This window comes from Pteropus alecto, unplaced genomic scaffold, assembly GCF_000325575.1.
Source record: "Pteropus alecto unplaced genomic scaffold, ASM32557v1 scaffold166, whole genome shotgun sequence".
In the NCBI taxonomy this organism is placed as follows: Eukaryota; Metazoa; Chordata; class Mammalia; order Chiroptera; family Pteropodidae; genus Pteropus; species Pteropus alecto.
The window spans coordinates 4,579,381-4,596,575 of record NW_006439757.1 but is presented as its reverse complement, the minus strand read 5'-3'; the positions used below and the strand labels follow the sequence as shown (position 1 = coordinate 4,596,575).

At 33.6% G+C, this 17,195-nt stretch overlaps 1 protein-coding gene across 1 annotated transcript in view; it reads right to left on the bottom strand.

The window, feature by feature from the left end:
* Positions 1-17,195, bottom strand: part of TMEM144 (transmembrane protein 144) — a 28,315-nt gene that overhangs the window by 594 nt on the left and 10,526 nt on the right. Inside the window, exons 5-10 of the mRNA XM_006917000.1 lie at positions 16,199-16,280; positions 14,622-14,698; positions 12,646-12,764; positions 10,169-10,288; positions 9,039-9,136; positions 4,798-4,851 (exon numbers count right to left, since the gene is read on the bottom strand). Coding sequence (XP_006917062.1) covers positions 4,798-4,851; positions 9,039-9,136; positions 10,169-10,288; positions 12,646-12,764; positions 14,622-14,698; positions 16,199-16,280 — 550 coding nt within the window. The remainder of the gene's footprint in view (positions 1-4,797; positions 4,852-9,038; positions 9,137-10,168; positions 10,289-12,645; positions 12,765-14,621; positions 14,699-16,198; positions 16,281-17,195) is intronic.

The following is a 17,195-nucleotide window of genomic DNA, read 5'->3' as shown; positions in this document are numbered from 1 at the left end:
AGGTAGAAATTCCAGGTAGAAGGAATTTTATGTGTAAAACCCAGTTGTAAAGAAAAGCACAATACTTGCCAGGGGCTGAAAGAGGGTCTGGTATGACTAGAGCAATGGGAGTTAAATGGAGCAAGATGAGGTTGAAGGGCTATGGGCCCGAGCATACAGGGATTTAATAGAGCATATTCTATTTCAGGGTTTTATTTTTCCAAGCGATGGAAAGACACTAAAGGAACAGGCAGCAGGATGTGGTGAAAAGATAGAACTTGCATTTTGTAAAGCCCACACTTTATTGCAGATGGTGAACAGATTAGAGGGGGCCAGAATGGATACAAGGAGATCAGTAAGGCGACTACAGTCCTCCTGGGGAGAGATGATGAAGTGCAGATGAAGACAGAGTTAGAGATCAACCTAAAGGGCAAAAAAAGACAGAGAGACTAAGTTTGGCCTGCCCAGTTACGTATGGGTGCACTGGTCACAAAGACGGGGAACACTGAGGACCGCTTTCCAATGAAGCCAGTCAATCTTTAGATTAACAAAGAAATATCTTCCTGCATTAGGTAGAAATATTTTATTTCCTGCATGTTCTCTCTCTAGGGGTACAGATAGATCAATTCTCATCTCTCCCACAAGGTAAATGCTCAAACATTAAAAAGTAACTGTCTTATACCCCTGAAGCATCTTTTTTCCTGGTCAATATTTTAGCTCCTTTGACCATATATTTTTTCTTTTAATAAACTGCCCTGGCTGTTTCCCTCTAAATGTTTGCCATGTTATGTATATCCCTTTTAAAATATAAATCTCAATACTCTAATGGAAGGTTGGAACATCACAAAGTAAAACAGGATTAGCACCTCTGTAATTTTAGATTATGTGATGAGCTCTCCTGACAGTCAAATCATATAATGCTATTATTAGTTCTTATTAAGATTAATGCCAACTAACACGTGGCCAAAATAATAGAATGCATATTGCCTTTGTTCGACTTAATAAAGATTTGGGTTACTTTGCTTCTGTCTGATGACCAGAGAGAGGTCTCTGTAAATTGGGTTGGGGCCAGGTGTTTTGTCTGATTTACTGTGAGCATCAATATTACCAGAAGCCACTCTAATACAGGTTCTACAAGTGAAAGGTGGCACCATTAAGCCTTGCCAAGCAGAGCAACATGCATGCGTGAACACACATGCAGACACACATACATATATACACACTCAAATCCTGCATTGAGGCTTCAAGGTTCTCTGACATCTTTTTCTTAGTTTTAAAGACAGTAACCTTGACCTAGCTATCAGTATCCGTGCGTAGTGGCACTCAATAAATACTCACTCAAAGAATGAATACACTCAGGTGATTTCTATATATACTTTAAATGACAATTGATGTGATTACTTAAGTAAGAAAAAAACAACATATGAGGCCTCAGTTGTCAGCATTTTACAATCTAATTATATGAATACTTTGCTAAGCTCTGTATTTTATTGTCTATGTAAACAGAAGAATAATGTTCTCAGGGAATAAAATGTTTTTCCCCTTCAAGGTTAAGAATCTGCCTAAACTGCCTAATCGCCTAGAGAAAAAAACTGATTATATTTGGGCAGTACCAATAGTTTTCCTTTGTCAAAGGTGAATGTTAAAGCTAATATTCTCCCCAAAGCAAAAAATGTTTTAGCTTCAATTTTTGAAACAGCTGAGAGAAAAATTATCTCATTTTTTATCTGAGGATAGCTGCTGACCTAGAAATTGTTGTGGTAATAATCCCCTGCACTGGTATCAATGTAGACATACTGACCAAAGTGTGCTGCTAAAAATATAGTGGATATCTAGCTTAAAATAGCTAAATATAAATTATGAAACAAATTTCCCCAAGAGGAACAGATACCAGATATAAAATTGTGTCAGAAGTGAAAAGCATCCAACTAGAGCACTGATGGCATTAAAACGAAATAAAATCATTAAATTCTTTCACACAAAAAGTGCCTGGATCTCAGCTTAAGTCCTTATGCAGTGGGGTGTAGACTTTTAAAAATGTATCTTCAAGGACTGCTTTAAGACAAAACTGATAGGACCTAAAAGTCATAAAGATAAATGTTTTACTTTTGTTTTCCTTTAGAGTTTTATGTTGTTTCTAAGAAAAAGAATTTTTAGAAACGCTGATAGGATTTTGGATTCAGTGTTTTCTTGACAATTATTTCTTAAACTAGCTGGCATGTATAGTATTTAAAATGTTCTTTTAACTCAGTTGTCAAAAGGCACTTAGGCATCTGCATTGAATAAGTATCACTGGCCATCATTTAGTTTTGTTTGTAGGTAGATTTGTAAGGTTTTTTTTTAACTCTAGAAAGGTCAGCAAAACTCACTCTTTGCTTTCAGCTTAGCCCTCCCTCTCTTTATTTTTTACGTACGTACCTGTCCAAACTTTAGCACCCACTCTCAAAATTCCAGATAGAATTCCATTGAGATCTTATAGGGATCACATTGAATATAATTGGAGAGAACTGCCTAGTAACAATAGTGAGTTTTTCCATCAGGAATATGCTGAGTCTTTTAATTTGTTCTGATTTAATGTCCTTTCATAAACTTTTATAGTAAAGTAAAAGATTTCATACATCTACCGTATTCCTTGTTAATTATTTTCTTATATTTTTATAATCTTTGTAGGTAGTCATAGCACTCATTTTCTCCTATTTAATTGGTAATTGGTGGCATATTGGAAAGGTCTTAATTTTATATTTATCCTGTATTTCAGCACCTTACTAAATGATCTTTTGGATCTCAACTGATGTTCAACTGATTTTCTTAAAATTTTTAAAAGATAATGTTATATGCAAATGACAACCTTCTCATTTCTTTTCCTATATGTATCCTCTTATTTCTTAATTCAATCTTACCACACTGGCTAAGATCTTCAGAAAATACTGAATGATGACAGTGATGGAGAAATTTTTGACTTCCAACTTATAAAAAATTTTTTTTTTCAGTTTTACTGAGGTATAATTGATAGAGAACTTGTATGTTTCATCTTTTATTATATATTTGGTATTGTTGTTTGATAGACATCTTGTATCAACTAAAGCTTCTTCCTATTAGTAGCTTTACTAAGAGGCTATATTCTTAATTAAAAACTGATTTTTAATTATAGTAAATGCCTTTTGACTATAATCACATAGTTTTTCTCTATTTCTTTAATATAATAAACTACACAAATTTACACTTTATAAACTATCAGTACATTTCTAAAGTAAGCCCTACTTGATCATGGCTTATCATTCTTAGAAGTTCCTCCTCTGGTCTGAGCTGCCTTTTTAAAAAGTGTCTTTAAATAATTCCTTTGTCTTTTAGTATCTTTTTTAGAGGACTCTGAGGTATTAGCACTAGGCTCAATGGTTAGAGATTCTCTCAAGGGAGTTCTTATATCTAGGAAAGAGGATTTTAAATTCAATATCATTATTACTGTAGTAGTGAGCAGAATAATTTTCAAATGCTTTATAATAAATCTATTCTTATTTGTGCTTTTTTATACCAGTAATTGCAAATAAGCTCTGGTCACTTACTTGTGATTTTCTAAGGCTTCGGCATGATATACTGAACACTATTCAACACTATTCAAATAGAAATCTTTATCCTTTGTGAGGCAGATGAAACATTTGCAAAAAGATTCACAATGTTTTCTGGGCATAAAATTATTTTTTTGTGGAAAGCAACCCTAACTAAAATAAATGAGTAACATGTGCATAAAAGTAACTTATGGGTCTATAAATGTTTTGAGTTGTCTTGTATATTAAAAAAAAATTTAAGATCATGGTCCAAATATCTTCTAAACAAATTTATTTCATCTGAGACTCTTACTCATATTATCAAATTATGGCTTTCTAAATCAAAACATTTCATTTAGAATGAACGAAAAAAATGATTTTTTAAGTCTAAAATTGAATAATTATCTTAAGGATTCGCCAGGGACACAGTACACTTCATGGTTCCAGAGACTGGCAACATCAGCTCTTCGCAAAACTAAGAATTATTTACTATTAACAGCTGCACATTAAGACAGAAAATGTTGATGATGCCTTGACAGTATTTCTGGATTGTATCGTTCTTAGTACATACAAACTATTACAAAACACTATTCACACATACTCCTCAACTGAAGACTTTTTCTACAAATAAAGGTAAATGGAAAAAATTCTAAAACGAATTTTAATGAAAACAGACACACATGTGCATGCACAGACACACACACACATACCCTAGAACTATTTGATGAATGAAATTTTAAATTGCCATCAATTACACTTGAAAGGGAAGAAGTAGTAGTCACCTGTTACCATACTATTTTCCTATAAAGTTGCTCGTTTGATACAAAGGCCTTTGGGAGGCGGGAAAAACAACAGAAAAATCTATTCCGAAATTCCATTTTCCTTAGGGATATTTTAACCTTTGAGATAAAAAAAAAATGTTTTATCTTGTTAGTCTATCATATTTTAGACAAAATAAAATTTCCCTCTATCATATTTTATTGGATTATTTAACTAAATCGCTTAAGGAAATGTAAAGTCAACTAAAGCATTTTTCCACTGGGAGCTGGGGTGGAGACAAACATGTTTCATAATTGTTAATATGTCTTTAGTATTTTCTTTCCTAGTTAAGGATGATAACATTTTGGACATCTGACCTGTCAAATCTATTCATGTGTTTTCTGCCCTGGGTTTAGGAGTCACATGCCATTTTTAGAAGATAACACTTAGCATTAAGTACCCTTCTTACATGAATCTGTACCTGTTTTCCAACTCTGCCTTTTCCTGTACATACCTGTATTTCCTTAAATATGAAGACACTCCACATTGCAGCTACAAATCCTGGACCCTTAAAAAAATAAGAACTTTAATTAAATTGTTTATTTTTCTGTGGCTATACTCTATGTAAATATAGTAAGTTGGGGACCTGACTTGATACTCTAACCCAATAGCTTTATATTGTAAAAGCAATATAATAATATTGTCTGGAAAAATTATTCATAATCTCAACCTCAACACAAAAGTAAAGTAACATTAGGTAAAAAATGAAGACTTTTTTTTCTTTATGTATGGTTTTCATTTTTATAATTTTGATGAGGCTATAGTATTTTGTGCCATAGAATGCTTTTCTTTAATATGATCTATTTGTAATAAAATATTTCAACAAGCAAATAGTTTATTTTTTTTTAGTGAACTAGTTTCTTATGGTACTAGAAATGAGATTAATAGGAAAAAAGTGTATGAACAAATTTATAACTTTCTCTGTCATGAGATAATCTCAAAACTGAAGAAATTTTGGACTGACAAATAATGTGCATATGGAAGCGGTTTAAAAAAAAACAAAACAAAACAAAAAACAAAAAAAACTGATACAACTGCCCAGTAATCAACTATGTTTTACATTAAACTCTAATGAGTACAAAAGATGGTGTTATGGGAAGAGAGAAAAACCATGCAAGGAAAAATAAACAGTGGGTTCATAAGCAGGAGACAAAGACAGGGATGAAATAATATAAGATTAAAGGAAATGAGAAGATGAGAGATAGGGAAAAAAGATGATTCTGCAATTTGAAAACTTTAAGCTATTAAAGTTTATTAATTTTTTTTCGCTGAGAAGGGAAGAAATGGGAGTTTGGATTAATCATGGTTTTTGTGGAGAAGGTGCATTGTATCAGCATTTTTATGATTCCTTTGCAAGCCCTGCACAAACTCTGGAAGAGTTTCAAATAAACAATCCAACATGTTTTTCCTCCCTCCACTACTCCAACTGTCTACATGAGTGGGTCAACAAAGTTTGACTCCACTCCTGGCATATAAGAAAAGCAATAAAAATACATTACTCTCTGTTTATCAGCATCTGGAAAAGTCCACATCAAAAGAGCCAGAAAAATAGGTCAAAGGAACTATCTTTTATCAGTGACGTAAGGTCCTAAGCCTTAAAATCCAAACCAAACAAGAAGCATCTGGGTCTTTTAGGCAAATCCATACTGACTTTGGACAGGACGGGAGAAAACAATAGAATAGGGGATATCATATTAAAGTTATCATGCCAATTGCTCAAGAATTTTATTGTTTTTAATTTGGAAATTCATTTCATTTTTGAGTATATAGTAGAAGAAAATACCAAAGGTATCACTCAATTTTGAGACCTTTTGGCTGATTGTTTTTTAAATATTAGTTTAGATAGTGCCTAAAGGTTATTGAAAGAAGTAATGTGGTTATAGGAATGGGTGCTTTGCCAAAAGTAATGTAAACATAAGTCAAATTGTGTACAGACTCTTTATTCAGGCAAGGGAAGGCCAGTAGGAAGGACATCTTAGACAAGAGATACACTGTTATGACAATTGGGATACTTTTCTTTTGTAAATTCATACAAATGACATGTTTGTAAATCAACCTTTGAAAACAAGGTGAGCTTGAGCTATCTAGAGCAGCCGAACCTTCTGGATAAGGTGATCCAGATTTTAGACTTACAGGGAATACTTGGAAAAGAAGGGATAAGCTTTTTCTTGTGCTAGGTGGGGTTTGTTTTTCTTTTCTCTTTCTTCCTTCCTTCCTTCCTGCCTGCCTGCTTGCCTGCCTTCCTTTATTTCTTTCTTTGCTTTTTATTTGAATGTTATTTGCCAATAAACAATATAGATGCTGCCTTCACGGAACTCACAGTCTAGTAACCAATGGATACATAACAATGGAAATATATGTACCTGGGAAGAAGAATGTACTTTTTTGATCAAATAAGATTGAACATATTCATAATTTTTGAAGCTGGGCGATGGGTATATCTGAAATTTTCCATTCGAAAAAGTTAGAAAAAAAAAATCTAGCTCTACCAAGATAAAATAAAAAGGAATGTAAAATCTTTGAGGGTAGGGACGGAATCTTTTCTGCATCTGGATGAGGTTGTCTTAAGTAAAATAAAAGCGAAACCAAGCAAGAGCCTAGTGGCAATAAAGACCTATTTTACCATCTCTCAGACATAACCTGTCCTTCCCAGATAGCAATCAATCCTCAAGCAGCAAAGGAAGCTATATCTGGTGGGTGGGAAGCCTTTGCTTATATCACTTTGGTTCAAGAATATCCTTTTGACAGGCAAGGTTCCAAAAGCTGCAGTGACCACTCCCACTGACTCTCTGCCCACACCCCACCTACCTCAGCAATTTATTTCCACTGAATTAGGCTTTAATGTTTTGCCTGGAGTCTTTATCACAATTTAATACAAGAAGGCAGCAGTTAGAAAAAACATCTGTCTACTATAAAATTTTTGTAAAGAATATTGTTTATTGTTGTTCAATGTCCCTTGTAAAAGGCCTCACATGATAATTCTGTTAAAAATTTAAATGCTAGGAAATAGTGGTCTTTTCAGATAAAATGTTATCAGTTAAAAATAATTAGCCACCTCACTGTATTAACATCTTTTGAAAGTGAAAGAAAAACTTAATGTTTAATCACATAATTACCCTTTGTGCTATTTGCTTCCTTTCTCATTTTTATTATAGTTTTGGTTTTTTATTTCGATTTTTCCTGTGTGACTCAATCGTATCTATGCACTTTATATAAAATTACTTCAAACTCTTTTTGGAAAACCCCAATTTGTTGAAGCATATAACATTTGTATCCCTAGTTGATGAGCATATCATAGTATATACTTTTACTGCAAATTACTTTTAAGCATTTAGCTGGTAGGTTTTACACCCCATTTCCTATTATATTTTCCTGTGTTACATAGATACTTCTTGCATTAAATATCCCTGAAATGATGAGAAACAAACTCCTTTATGGAAATTATTTGGGTCCTTTGACATTCCAAAGATGAGAACTTAAACCTGAAAAAATTCCTTATAATTTGTTTGATTTTAATAACATTTTCCCTCAGCAGAGATTAAAAATGTCAAAATGTGGGTTTTAAATTTTAAATTATTATTTGAATTTAATTGTAATTTAAAGCTATTTTATGAACACAGTAGAACTGTCAAAAATATACTGTTTGAAACCCAGAATTTATAATTGTGTTTCAGACTTTTATACAATACGTTTTAGACAATCAATTTTTTAAAAATCAGTTTTGTAGATTTGCATGGGTATGCTGCTAAAATGTTTTAGGCAAATTTTATTTATGATGATTTAAGAAGCAGGGGATGCAGGTGAACAACTGTTCAGCAACCTAAAATATCTAGAGTAGACGTAAGACCTCAACATTAAAACAATATTAAAATAATTAATTCCTGTGTTTATCTCAGTCCTAGTACCATGATAACCTGAAACAGCTCTAGACTGGATTCTATACTGATGGCAAAAAATAGCACCGTATACTGGAAACTGTTCTTAGAAGCCTTGAGATTCTCACTAGGTTGGTTACTTCAGACAATACTCTTGGCTATTGCCTCAATTTTCTCATTTTCAAAATGGGGACAGTCCTCTCAAACTTCATCTGCCCATGTCAAAGGGAATATTTTTGTTTTTCTGTTAATTATGTGCTGCATAGCTGCACCTAAAAAATATCAGATAAAGTAAATTGTATCATGTAATAAATGGCATTATCTAGAGACAATACTTTTTATTTAGCACTTTCTAAAAACCTTCCTTTAAAATATTGAAGTGCCATATGAAGGGGAGTATGAAGTACTTTCTATCTTAGAAGGTTGTCATGAGATTCAAGTGTGATAATATATACAAAAACTTTTTTTATTTATAAACTGTTATATAGAGATAAGTATTGTTATCTCTATATAACAGTTTATAAATAAAAAAAGTTTTATTTAAATAGCAGATTATAATGTATCGAAAATTCCATTAGGTAAAATGACCAAAGAAAAACTGCAAGGATATCAAAGATTAACAAACCTGCTAAAATGAAGTTAGCAATATTCCCTTAGCGATTCAGGACATGAGATTAGAGGCTATCAGAATCTATTATACTAATTGTCTTCCTAAAAAATCAAACTCTATGAAAGACTTTAGTGATTCACTAAGAATGCTTCAGAAAAGTTAGATTTCATTTGAAAAACAAAAATTTGGATAAACAATTCAGCTACTCACAGCAGTGATTATCGGAAAACTGACCACAGCACTGAGAGTGTGATTAGCTATGAACCAAGAACAGGAAGCTATTGCCCAAAGTACGCCTGACAGGAATCCTGAAACACACACCAACATTGCACATTTAAAAGCCATGTTCTTCTCCCGAAAAATTCACACTCTAGATATTGCAGGAATGTTAAAGTATACATATCAATGCATTCCTCTCAACACGGTTGGCCGACATGGATTTTTGAGCTGTTTTATGATCATTTTGGAAATCAAATGATTTCTCTGCTCTTGACTGCAGTGGGTATGATTATCAATCCTTTCACTCTATTGACATTAAGTACTTAGAGTAGTAACTGAAGTAAAGATGAAGGCGTGGAGAGAGGCCTAGGGAAGATACTGGATCTGAATGCGCTCTGCAAACACCATTTACTCTAAACCATGAGCCTGAAAATAGATGAAATTCAAAATGTTGCTTATAGCTAAGGTAAAAAAAAAAAACCCTAAAATTTGAATGAAAATACCATGGGAAAATTTTCAGAAAAATTTAGCTAAGCCTTAATAAACATTCTACCATTTTCTATAATGGTGCAGTAGTACAGTGGCACACTTTGGCTTAAATGAATCAGGCACTCAAAATGAATCTCTGACATATGCTTTATTTTGTTCTATAAAAATTTTTACTTGTGGATCTATATTCCAAATCGAATTACAGCAAACTCCTAAATAAGTGAGAAATTATATATTTTTTAAACTTTTTTATTTTTTTAAGTTACAGGACTCTGACTTTTAATATGAATCTTTAGATAGTGAAGAAAAAATAATGAAGTCTGATCGTTAATACACAGGATGTTTTGGCACAGGAAATGATCTTAGATTTATTGTTCAAGTTTTAGTTTCTGTAATAATGATTGGCATGTCATATCCAGTTTCATGGTTTTTAAAACCTTTGTATTTGGTCATGAACTGGGCCAAAGAAACTAAGAGAATAAATAACACACAGACACACGTGCTTAGACACATACACACACATAGAGAGAACGGCTTGGTTTCTAGAAGATAATTACATTACTTATTTTAAATGAGTATAGAGAAATGAACTTTTACAAAGTAAGCAGATTTTCTGTGGTAAATATTCTTACCTGGCAAGACTGCTTCAGGATATAGCTTGGGATTATTTTTCATGGTTATACAGTAGGCCAGAAAATAGACTGTACTTGTAAGAAAGATGCCACTGGAGTATGCAAAAATATAATCTAAATCTGAAAATACAGATTATAAAACTCTCAAGTGTATCATTTTAGTAATTTCAAATATATTTAGAGTTTGAAAATAAAACAAACTCACCAAAATTAACCTTAAAAGGAACCATTAATTATATTTTATCTGCCTAGTTTTCTACATGCTGTTTATATAGAATTTTAATTAACATATTTAATTCCTAGAAATATTAACTAGTATATTAGTTACTATAATCAAATCTAAAAGGCTGGTTTTCATGATTATCTTAGAAAGTTAACTAAGAAACAAGAGACATATGACTATAAAGTTAATTTCTCCCTTTTAAGAATAGTTATTCAGACATAATTTCAATAACAACTACAGCAATTGTAGCAAGTCTCCAAGTAGACTAGAGTGGGAAAGGGTGTGAAAAAGTTTGGGGACTGCTAATTTTATAGAGTCTATTGATCAATATGGACACCAGTATCTCTGTTACAGATGACAGCTATACAGAAGGATATTTAGGAAGTTTTCTCAAAGAGGGTTACATCAGTTGTTAACTATAAACCTAATGACATGAGGGAGTTAATAACACATGCTGGTGGCCCAGTGTCTGAGAAACCCCAACTCCACTGACTATTCATGCAGATGGTACTTTGGCCACGTAGACGGATGTACCACAGGTTCTGGCTGGGAAGGCCTCACTGGACTCTGTGTTTCTCTAAACTAAAATTTTGACAGATGAATGGCCATATTTAAGGAAGAAAGCTTAAAGGTCAAAGAGTTTGTCTATTATTCTTAAGTCTTACTTCTGGATTGTATAAGAACACCAAACCCATTTTATAGACCACGACGAAAGTCAGCATAACATAGTGATTAAAAGCACCACTACCTGCCAACATGGACGCTTGGGCAAATTACCTAATCTCTCTTTGTCTTAATTTTTTCAATTATGAAACAACAATAATAATGGTATTCAACCAGTGACATCGCTATGAGGGTCAACTGTTATTATTTAATGTGCTTAGTACAGTGCCTACCACAGAGCATGTACTGCTTATGTGTCTGTTAAATAGATGAAATAAAAAATTATGCCCTCTTGGAATTATTTTTGAATAAATTGGAATAAAGTGTATTCCCATCAGGCTTAATCTGAGTTATCATAACAAAGGTCCCTGAGAACTGATTGTATTGTTTATGCAAAGAGACTGTTTAGTACATTGTTTATTATGTGCCAGTACCAAGAGTAACTATACTCCTGATCTATTAGTTGTTTTTATCTTGTGTTTGCTAAATTGTGGGACTGGTCTGATTTCCCTGTGGCTATAAGAAATCTTGCAGTCAAATTTATGGGTCATTTCTAGCCCATGTACAAATGTGGCACAGTTTTTACACTCATTCCTAGTTTTATTTTATTTTACTCTTGTTTTTCTTTCTTTTATTCTGTGTCATTCTATTTTTATTAGTTTTTATCCTTTAAAAGACTAAAAACATGAAAAGTATTTGTATAAAATTTTTAAAAAAGAGAAGTTAATAAAAGGTTTTTGTACTGCTCATAGAGCTGAATATAAAAAGGAAGAAGCTACAATAATTACTCAAAGCCTATTTACTTATTTACAGCTGAGTTAAAATCCCAGTTTTTTCCATCAATCATTCTCTCATGACTTTTGCGCTCCAGACTTTTCCCTTATGTGGACATAGATCACCTTAATTTTCTGTACCATCTAATTTAGAACTTTATTATCCATGATCTCATTCTTTTATCATTTCATGATGTAAGCCATGTTTCAACACAATTGTAAGACCTCTGGAGTAGACGCTTTTCCATTTCCTTTTGAGCCTACACAAGGCTATTGCACATAGTGTTGAGTTTACACCTGAGAGATTAATTTTATCACTAGAAACTGAGGTAATTAGAAAGCATCATGTTAGGCCTTTCAATGCACCACTTTGCTTGAAAAATAATATCCTCTGACTAAATAGAATATACTTTGACCTTTAGGAAGTCTATACTTTGCCCTTTACCTGATTTTAAAGTACTATGTATTACACTTTAGCCTTTTTTTTTTTTTAGAGAATACATATTTTCCCGGATATCATCTAACTGGAAAATAATCTCCAAGTCTTAGCTAGCAAGCTAGAAACCATGTGTTAAGATCCAAGTAGCTGAAATGAATCCTGACTAAAGCTGATTATATTTATATGTTAAAGATCACATGAAAATACTCAAATGGTCTTTTATTACTTTTAGTTTTCCATGCCTTTCTAATTCACCACTTGTAATGAAAAAGGTCAAATCGATGTATCCATATGTATGATGATCACATTCTTTTTATATACTTAAGTAAAAAACAGATATTGAGTTTATTTATAAAGTAAAATGACTTTTTAGTCTCACCATACTGGCTTGCCCCTGCATATATACTATCATTTCTTTTGCCGTGGTCCTTGATATAAATGATTGGCACAAATGTGGAGCCAAAGAGTATTCCAGATATTACTGCGAGACTGCAGCCCCTTAAAAAGCAAATATATCACTATTAGTCTTGGCCCTAAGCCATAGTTCTGACAAACATACAAACGGACTCATAACTAAGGCATACTTCAAAATGTAAATCACAAGCATTTTGCAGAAACCGCCCATCTATCTCAAGCTCTGTGACTGGCAGAAGTCAAAGAAATACCCTGCAGTGTCAAAGTGGCATCAGGACTAAGAGAGCAGCTTAGGTCCTCCACTGCCTAGTTCTGAAGATACATGATTTACAGAAGTTATAACAGATTTTTATTATAAATTGTCATTACACAGATGAAAGTATTGCTATCATATTATATAGCCTCCATAAATAAACCTGTCTCTCTAATTAAATTATGAAATATTTGTGGACTGGTGCTATGCACTATGCTTCTTTTTCAGAATACTCTATAATATCTAGCGCAGGGCAAGACAAAGGACTAAACACATTTGTTTAAAACAACTGCTGAGATCCACAGACTTGCCTATGTCTTCATTGACTGTGGGTGGAATGGTCAAGAGGAAGTGCTGATTTAATAAAATAACCTGGATATTTAAGGTAAAACATTGCCTTTTGTAAGAGGGAAATGTTTCATTTTAAGTACTGGGGTCATGTTGACTCCTCAGACTTGGGCCATATCAGCATGAAGTAACTGTTTCCAATGATTCTGTGGGGAGGTGATGAGTATTTTGGAACAGTGCCTTTAACTTAACACAAAAGGACAATGGCATGAAACAGGAATGAGTTTTAGGCAAAACCATTCCTTTGCAAACTAAAAAACAAATTCTTAAAGTCTATTTTAATAGTGCTTTAAAGAACATAAAATGGTAGAAACTGAAAATCCAATGTCATGGTAAAGCCTGCACTTGGCAGTCCCAAAGGAGTGTCCTAAACACACACCGGGCTGACAGCTAGATCTGGCTAACCAGGAAAGAGCCAAAAATGTTTTATTAATAAATATTCCCTCAACAAAGGAGATGCTTTATGGAAAAAAATGTTTTGTTTGAGAATCTCTTTTATTCTGAGGAACATAGCAACGTATTTATTTCTTCCAAAGCTTATCCTGTTTGTTGGTTCATTCTTTTGTTCAGTCAGTTTATTCAAATGTTTATTGAGTATTTATTATGCACCAGGCACTGTCTGTTTCCTAGTGTGAGAACAGTATATACTCGCAGGGGAAATGCTGTCTATATCTGAGGCAAAAGAAAGTGTCACCATATAAAGTACAAAACAGCCATCCATTGTAAAATGCAAGCTACATACTATTACATATTTTCATATTTCTTTGCCAGCCTCCAAAACTCTAATATACAGGGACTGCTGTCGAGCCTAAATTTCCTAGTCTTTACAAAGTCATGGTGGGTTGAGGGGCTGGGGAAAGGACCTACATGGAAACAAAATATTCTACAATATTTGAAAATGAATATCTTGGGATGATAAAATCATCTAGCATACGAGTGGAGAGATTTCCAGAGGAAGGTGGGCATTCTGGGCAGTGCAGTACTAGAGAAGTGTATTGCCTAATTCAATTGTGATTACTGAGAGCATGCTGGTCATTATACTCTGTGGTCTGTCCTACCTCTTTTATTATAGGTACAAAAGTCCTGCCAAATGAGATTGCTTTTGTCAGCTACTTATTGGCTAGAGATACTGCAGTGGTTTGGAATTTCTTGAAGCATGGAGACAAAAAAACCTCTGTACCTAAAAATTCAGCATTGTGCAAAAAAGTATATCCATCATGGAGCTAAGAAAGTCAAAGCGCGTGTTACCATTTTCTTCTTGGACTCATATAAATATGACTTCTCTTTGGTAACATTTGCTTTAACCCAAAATGAAACATAACAGCAGAACCTCTTCTTACACTATGCGAGACTGCACTGTAGAAAGTTTATCCACCCAGAAATAACCAGGACAGGGATCTTGAGTTTTGTTGATCACCTATTAAAAACATTAGCACAAATCAAAACAAAAATGGCAGATCAATAGGCATATTTTTACTCAGAATTTTTTTTTTACTAAATTAGTTGATAAAATATTTCCAACCATGTTGCAAGATTAGGCTAATATTCTAAGTCAAGAAATATTATGAGCAGATTAAAAATATTTCTACTATTGTATGTAATCATCTTTGCTTCTTAACTGGTTTCTTGATGTTATTTTCCTACTGCTTTTGTACAAGGTAAAAAACTAGATTTGAATTCTTTGTCATGTGCAATGTCAAGTTTTCCTTTGGAAGTAACTGGGGAGCTCAGGCTATATGGTTGATACTAACCAATAATGCTGTTTATGTATCTTTTATCTTGGTTTACTTGTATCCTTCCATTTTACCTAGAAAAATCCAGCCTACTATGCATCTTTTACCAAGTTGCATTTACGCTATTTTATTTTTTTTACTCCTTTGTAGGGTGGTTAGTTAGGAGGTATCTGGATCCCTATAGTAGGCAAGGAACACCAGACACCTCTTAACCCCAACTCCTTCATTCTCATGGGATCATTTTCCTGATTAGAAATGCTTATGGGTTAATAAATATCTTTTCTCTTACGCCTAAGCTAATTATTGTTTAACTTTATTGTCAGTTTAATTGAGGTTTCAGTCACCTTAGCTGATAAGACTTTTGATAGGAGAAGAGGGAAATAAGAAGAAAAGATTAATTTTGAAGTAAGGAGTAGAGGCGGCACTTTTCAGAGAAGCAATACCTCAGTGGGGCCGTGGGATGCTGGGTTCAGAGGGCAGCTGGATAACACTGGGCTCACGACAGGTAGAAGAGATACTTGAAATTGGAAAGACTAGAAATGGGGGTTTGCCATGAAATCACTTTTGTATATGTAGCCACCGCACTTCTCCTGTGTCAGATTTCCTCTAAAGGTTGTCCCTCTTTAATCTGGATTTGCTATGCCAGACTAATTTGGGTTCATCACAGTCAAAATGGTCACTCCTTACATATTTCCTGTTTTTACCTTTGAATAGAACAGGATTATGGCAGAAAAGATAAATAGAAAAAAAATCAAGTTCAATTCCTACTTTCGTAGGACTTGACTTACCCTTTCATCGGCGTCCTCTGATCTATTTCCCCCTGTCTCTCTGGACCTACTTTAAAACCTCTTTCCTCCTCCTCTCTAAAGAAACTTTCATATTTCTCTACAATATTTAGGGTTCTCCTATTGTAGAAATTCTAAAATCATCCCAAAATATGGGGTTGTATATACATCTTGTAGTAGGGAGCTGTTAATAAAAATAAACAGACTTCTGTGTTTGCTGGGAAGATTTCCATTGGAAGTAATGATTGATTGCTATATAGACAAAGCCATAATAAATATGCTAAGATATTTTAGATAGCCCTGACTGGAAAAAATATAAAAGATACCAATTTCTCAAATCGATGCATTTTCCTTTTATCTTAATTTTATATTTCAAATCAAGTTGTCTCTCATACTCACATGCTCTGTCATTAATGGTGTGGTGTCCACAGAACACATGTTATTTGGTATTTCACTTTTGATGAACAAAAATATGAAAGCACTGTAAAGAAAATAAATTTTAGTAATGCTTACCATAACCCTGTTTCATATCAAGTTGCCTGAATTAAAAAACAACAGCAACAACAAAAAACACAGCTTAAATCAAGCCCTAGTGGTATGATGGTCACTCCTCAACGGCCTCTTCTGTGGTCCTGCCATTTCTCCAAGACTACTTTTCTCTTTGACATTTCTCATTGTCCTCAGTTGCAACAGGTTAAAAGCTAAGATCCTGAGCTATCCCTCCAAATCAGATCTTTCTCCTTATTTTCTTTTTTCAGTCAACAGCTCCATCTTTCTTCTTATTCCTGCTTATCCCTGGAATCACTCGGTAAAAGAATACAAATAGAAACTACCTTGGAATAATATTTCTCATCTATTATATTGAAAAAAACTCCCCAAAGTTTAACAACATTCTTAGTTGGACAACGATAGGAGACAGGCACCGCTGGTCTGAGTGCAGAACTGTGCAGACCCCACAGAGGAGATTCTGGGGCCATGCACTGAAGCCACAGGTGTGTCCACTGCTGACCTTACCAATTCTATTCCAGGCCTTGTAACACAGGTACACCCACACTCAGGTGAAGTGAACTTTAATGTCACACAATGAAATACTGAGCACTAGTAAAAAGTAATGAGGGTGCCCTCTATGCTCTGGTATGGAAAGATATATTTTAAGTGATAAAGCACATGCGTAAGCCTAATGACTTTTTTCCTTTTTAACATCTCTCTCATAATGTACTTTCTATTTATGTCTGGCATCTTTATAACAAATGCTTCACTTCCGCTTGACTTTTGAACCGTGCAAATATGCTAAGATATGTTACAATATTAAATTAAGAAAACTAACAAGTTTGACTATACTTTTGACATTTTTTAATATACTCACACAGTTCAAAAGTTAAAATGATATAATAAG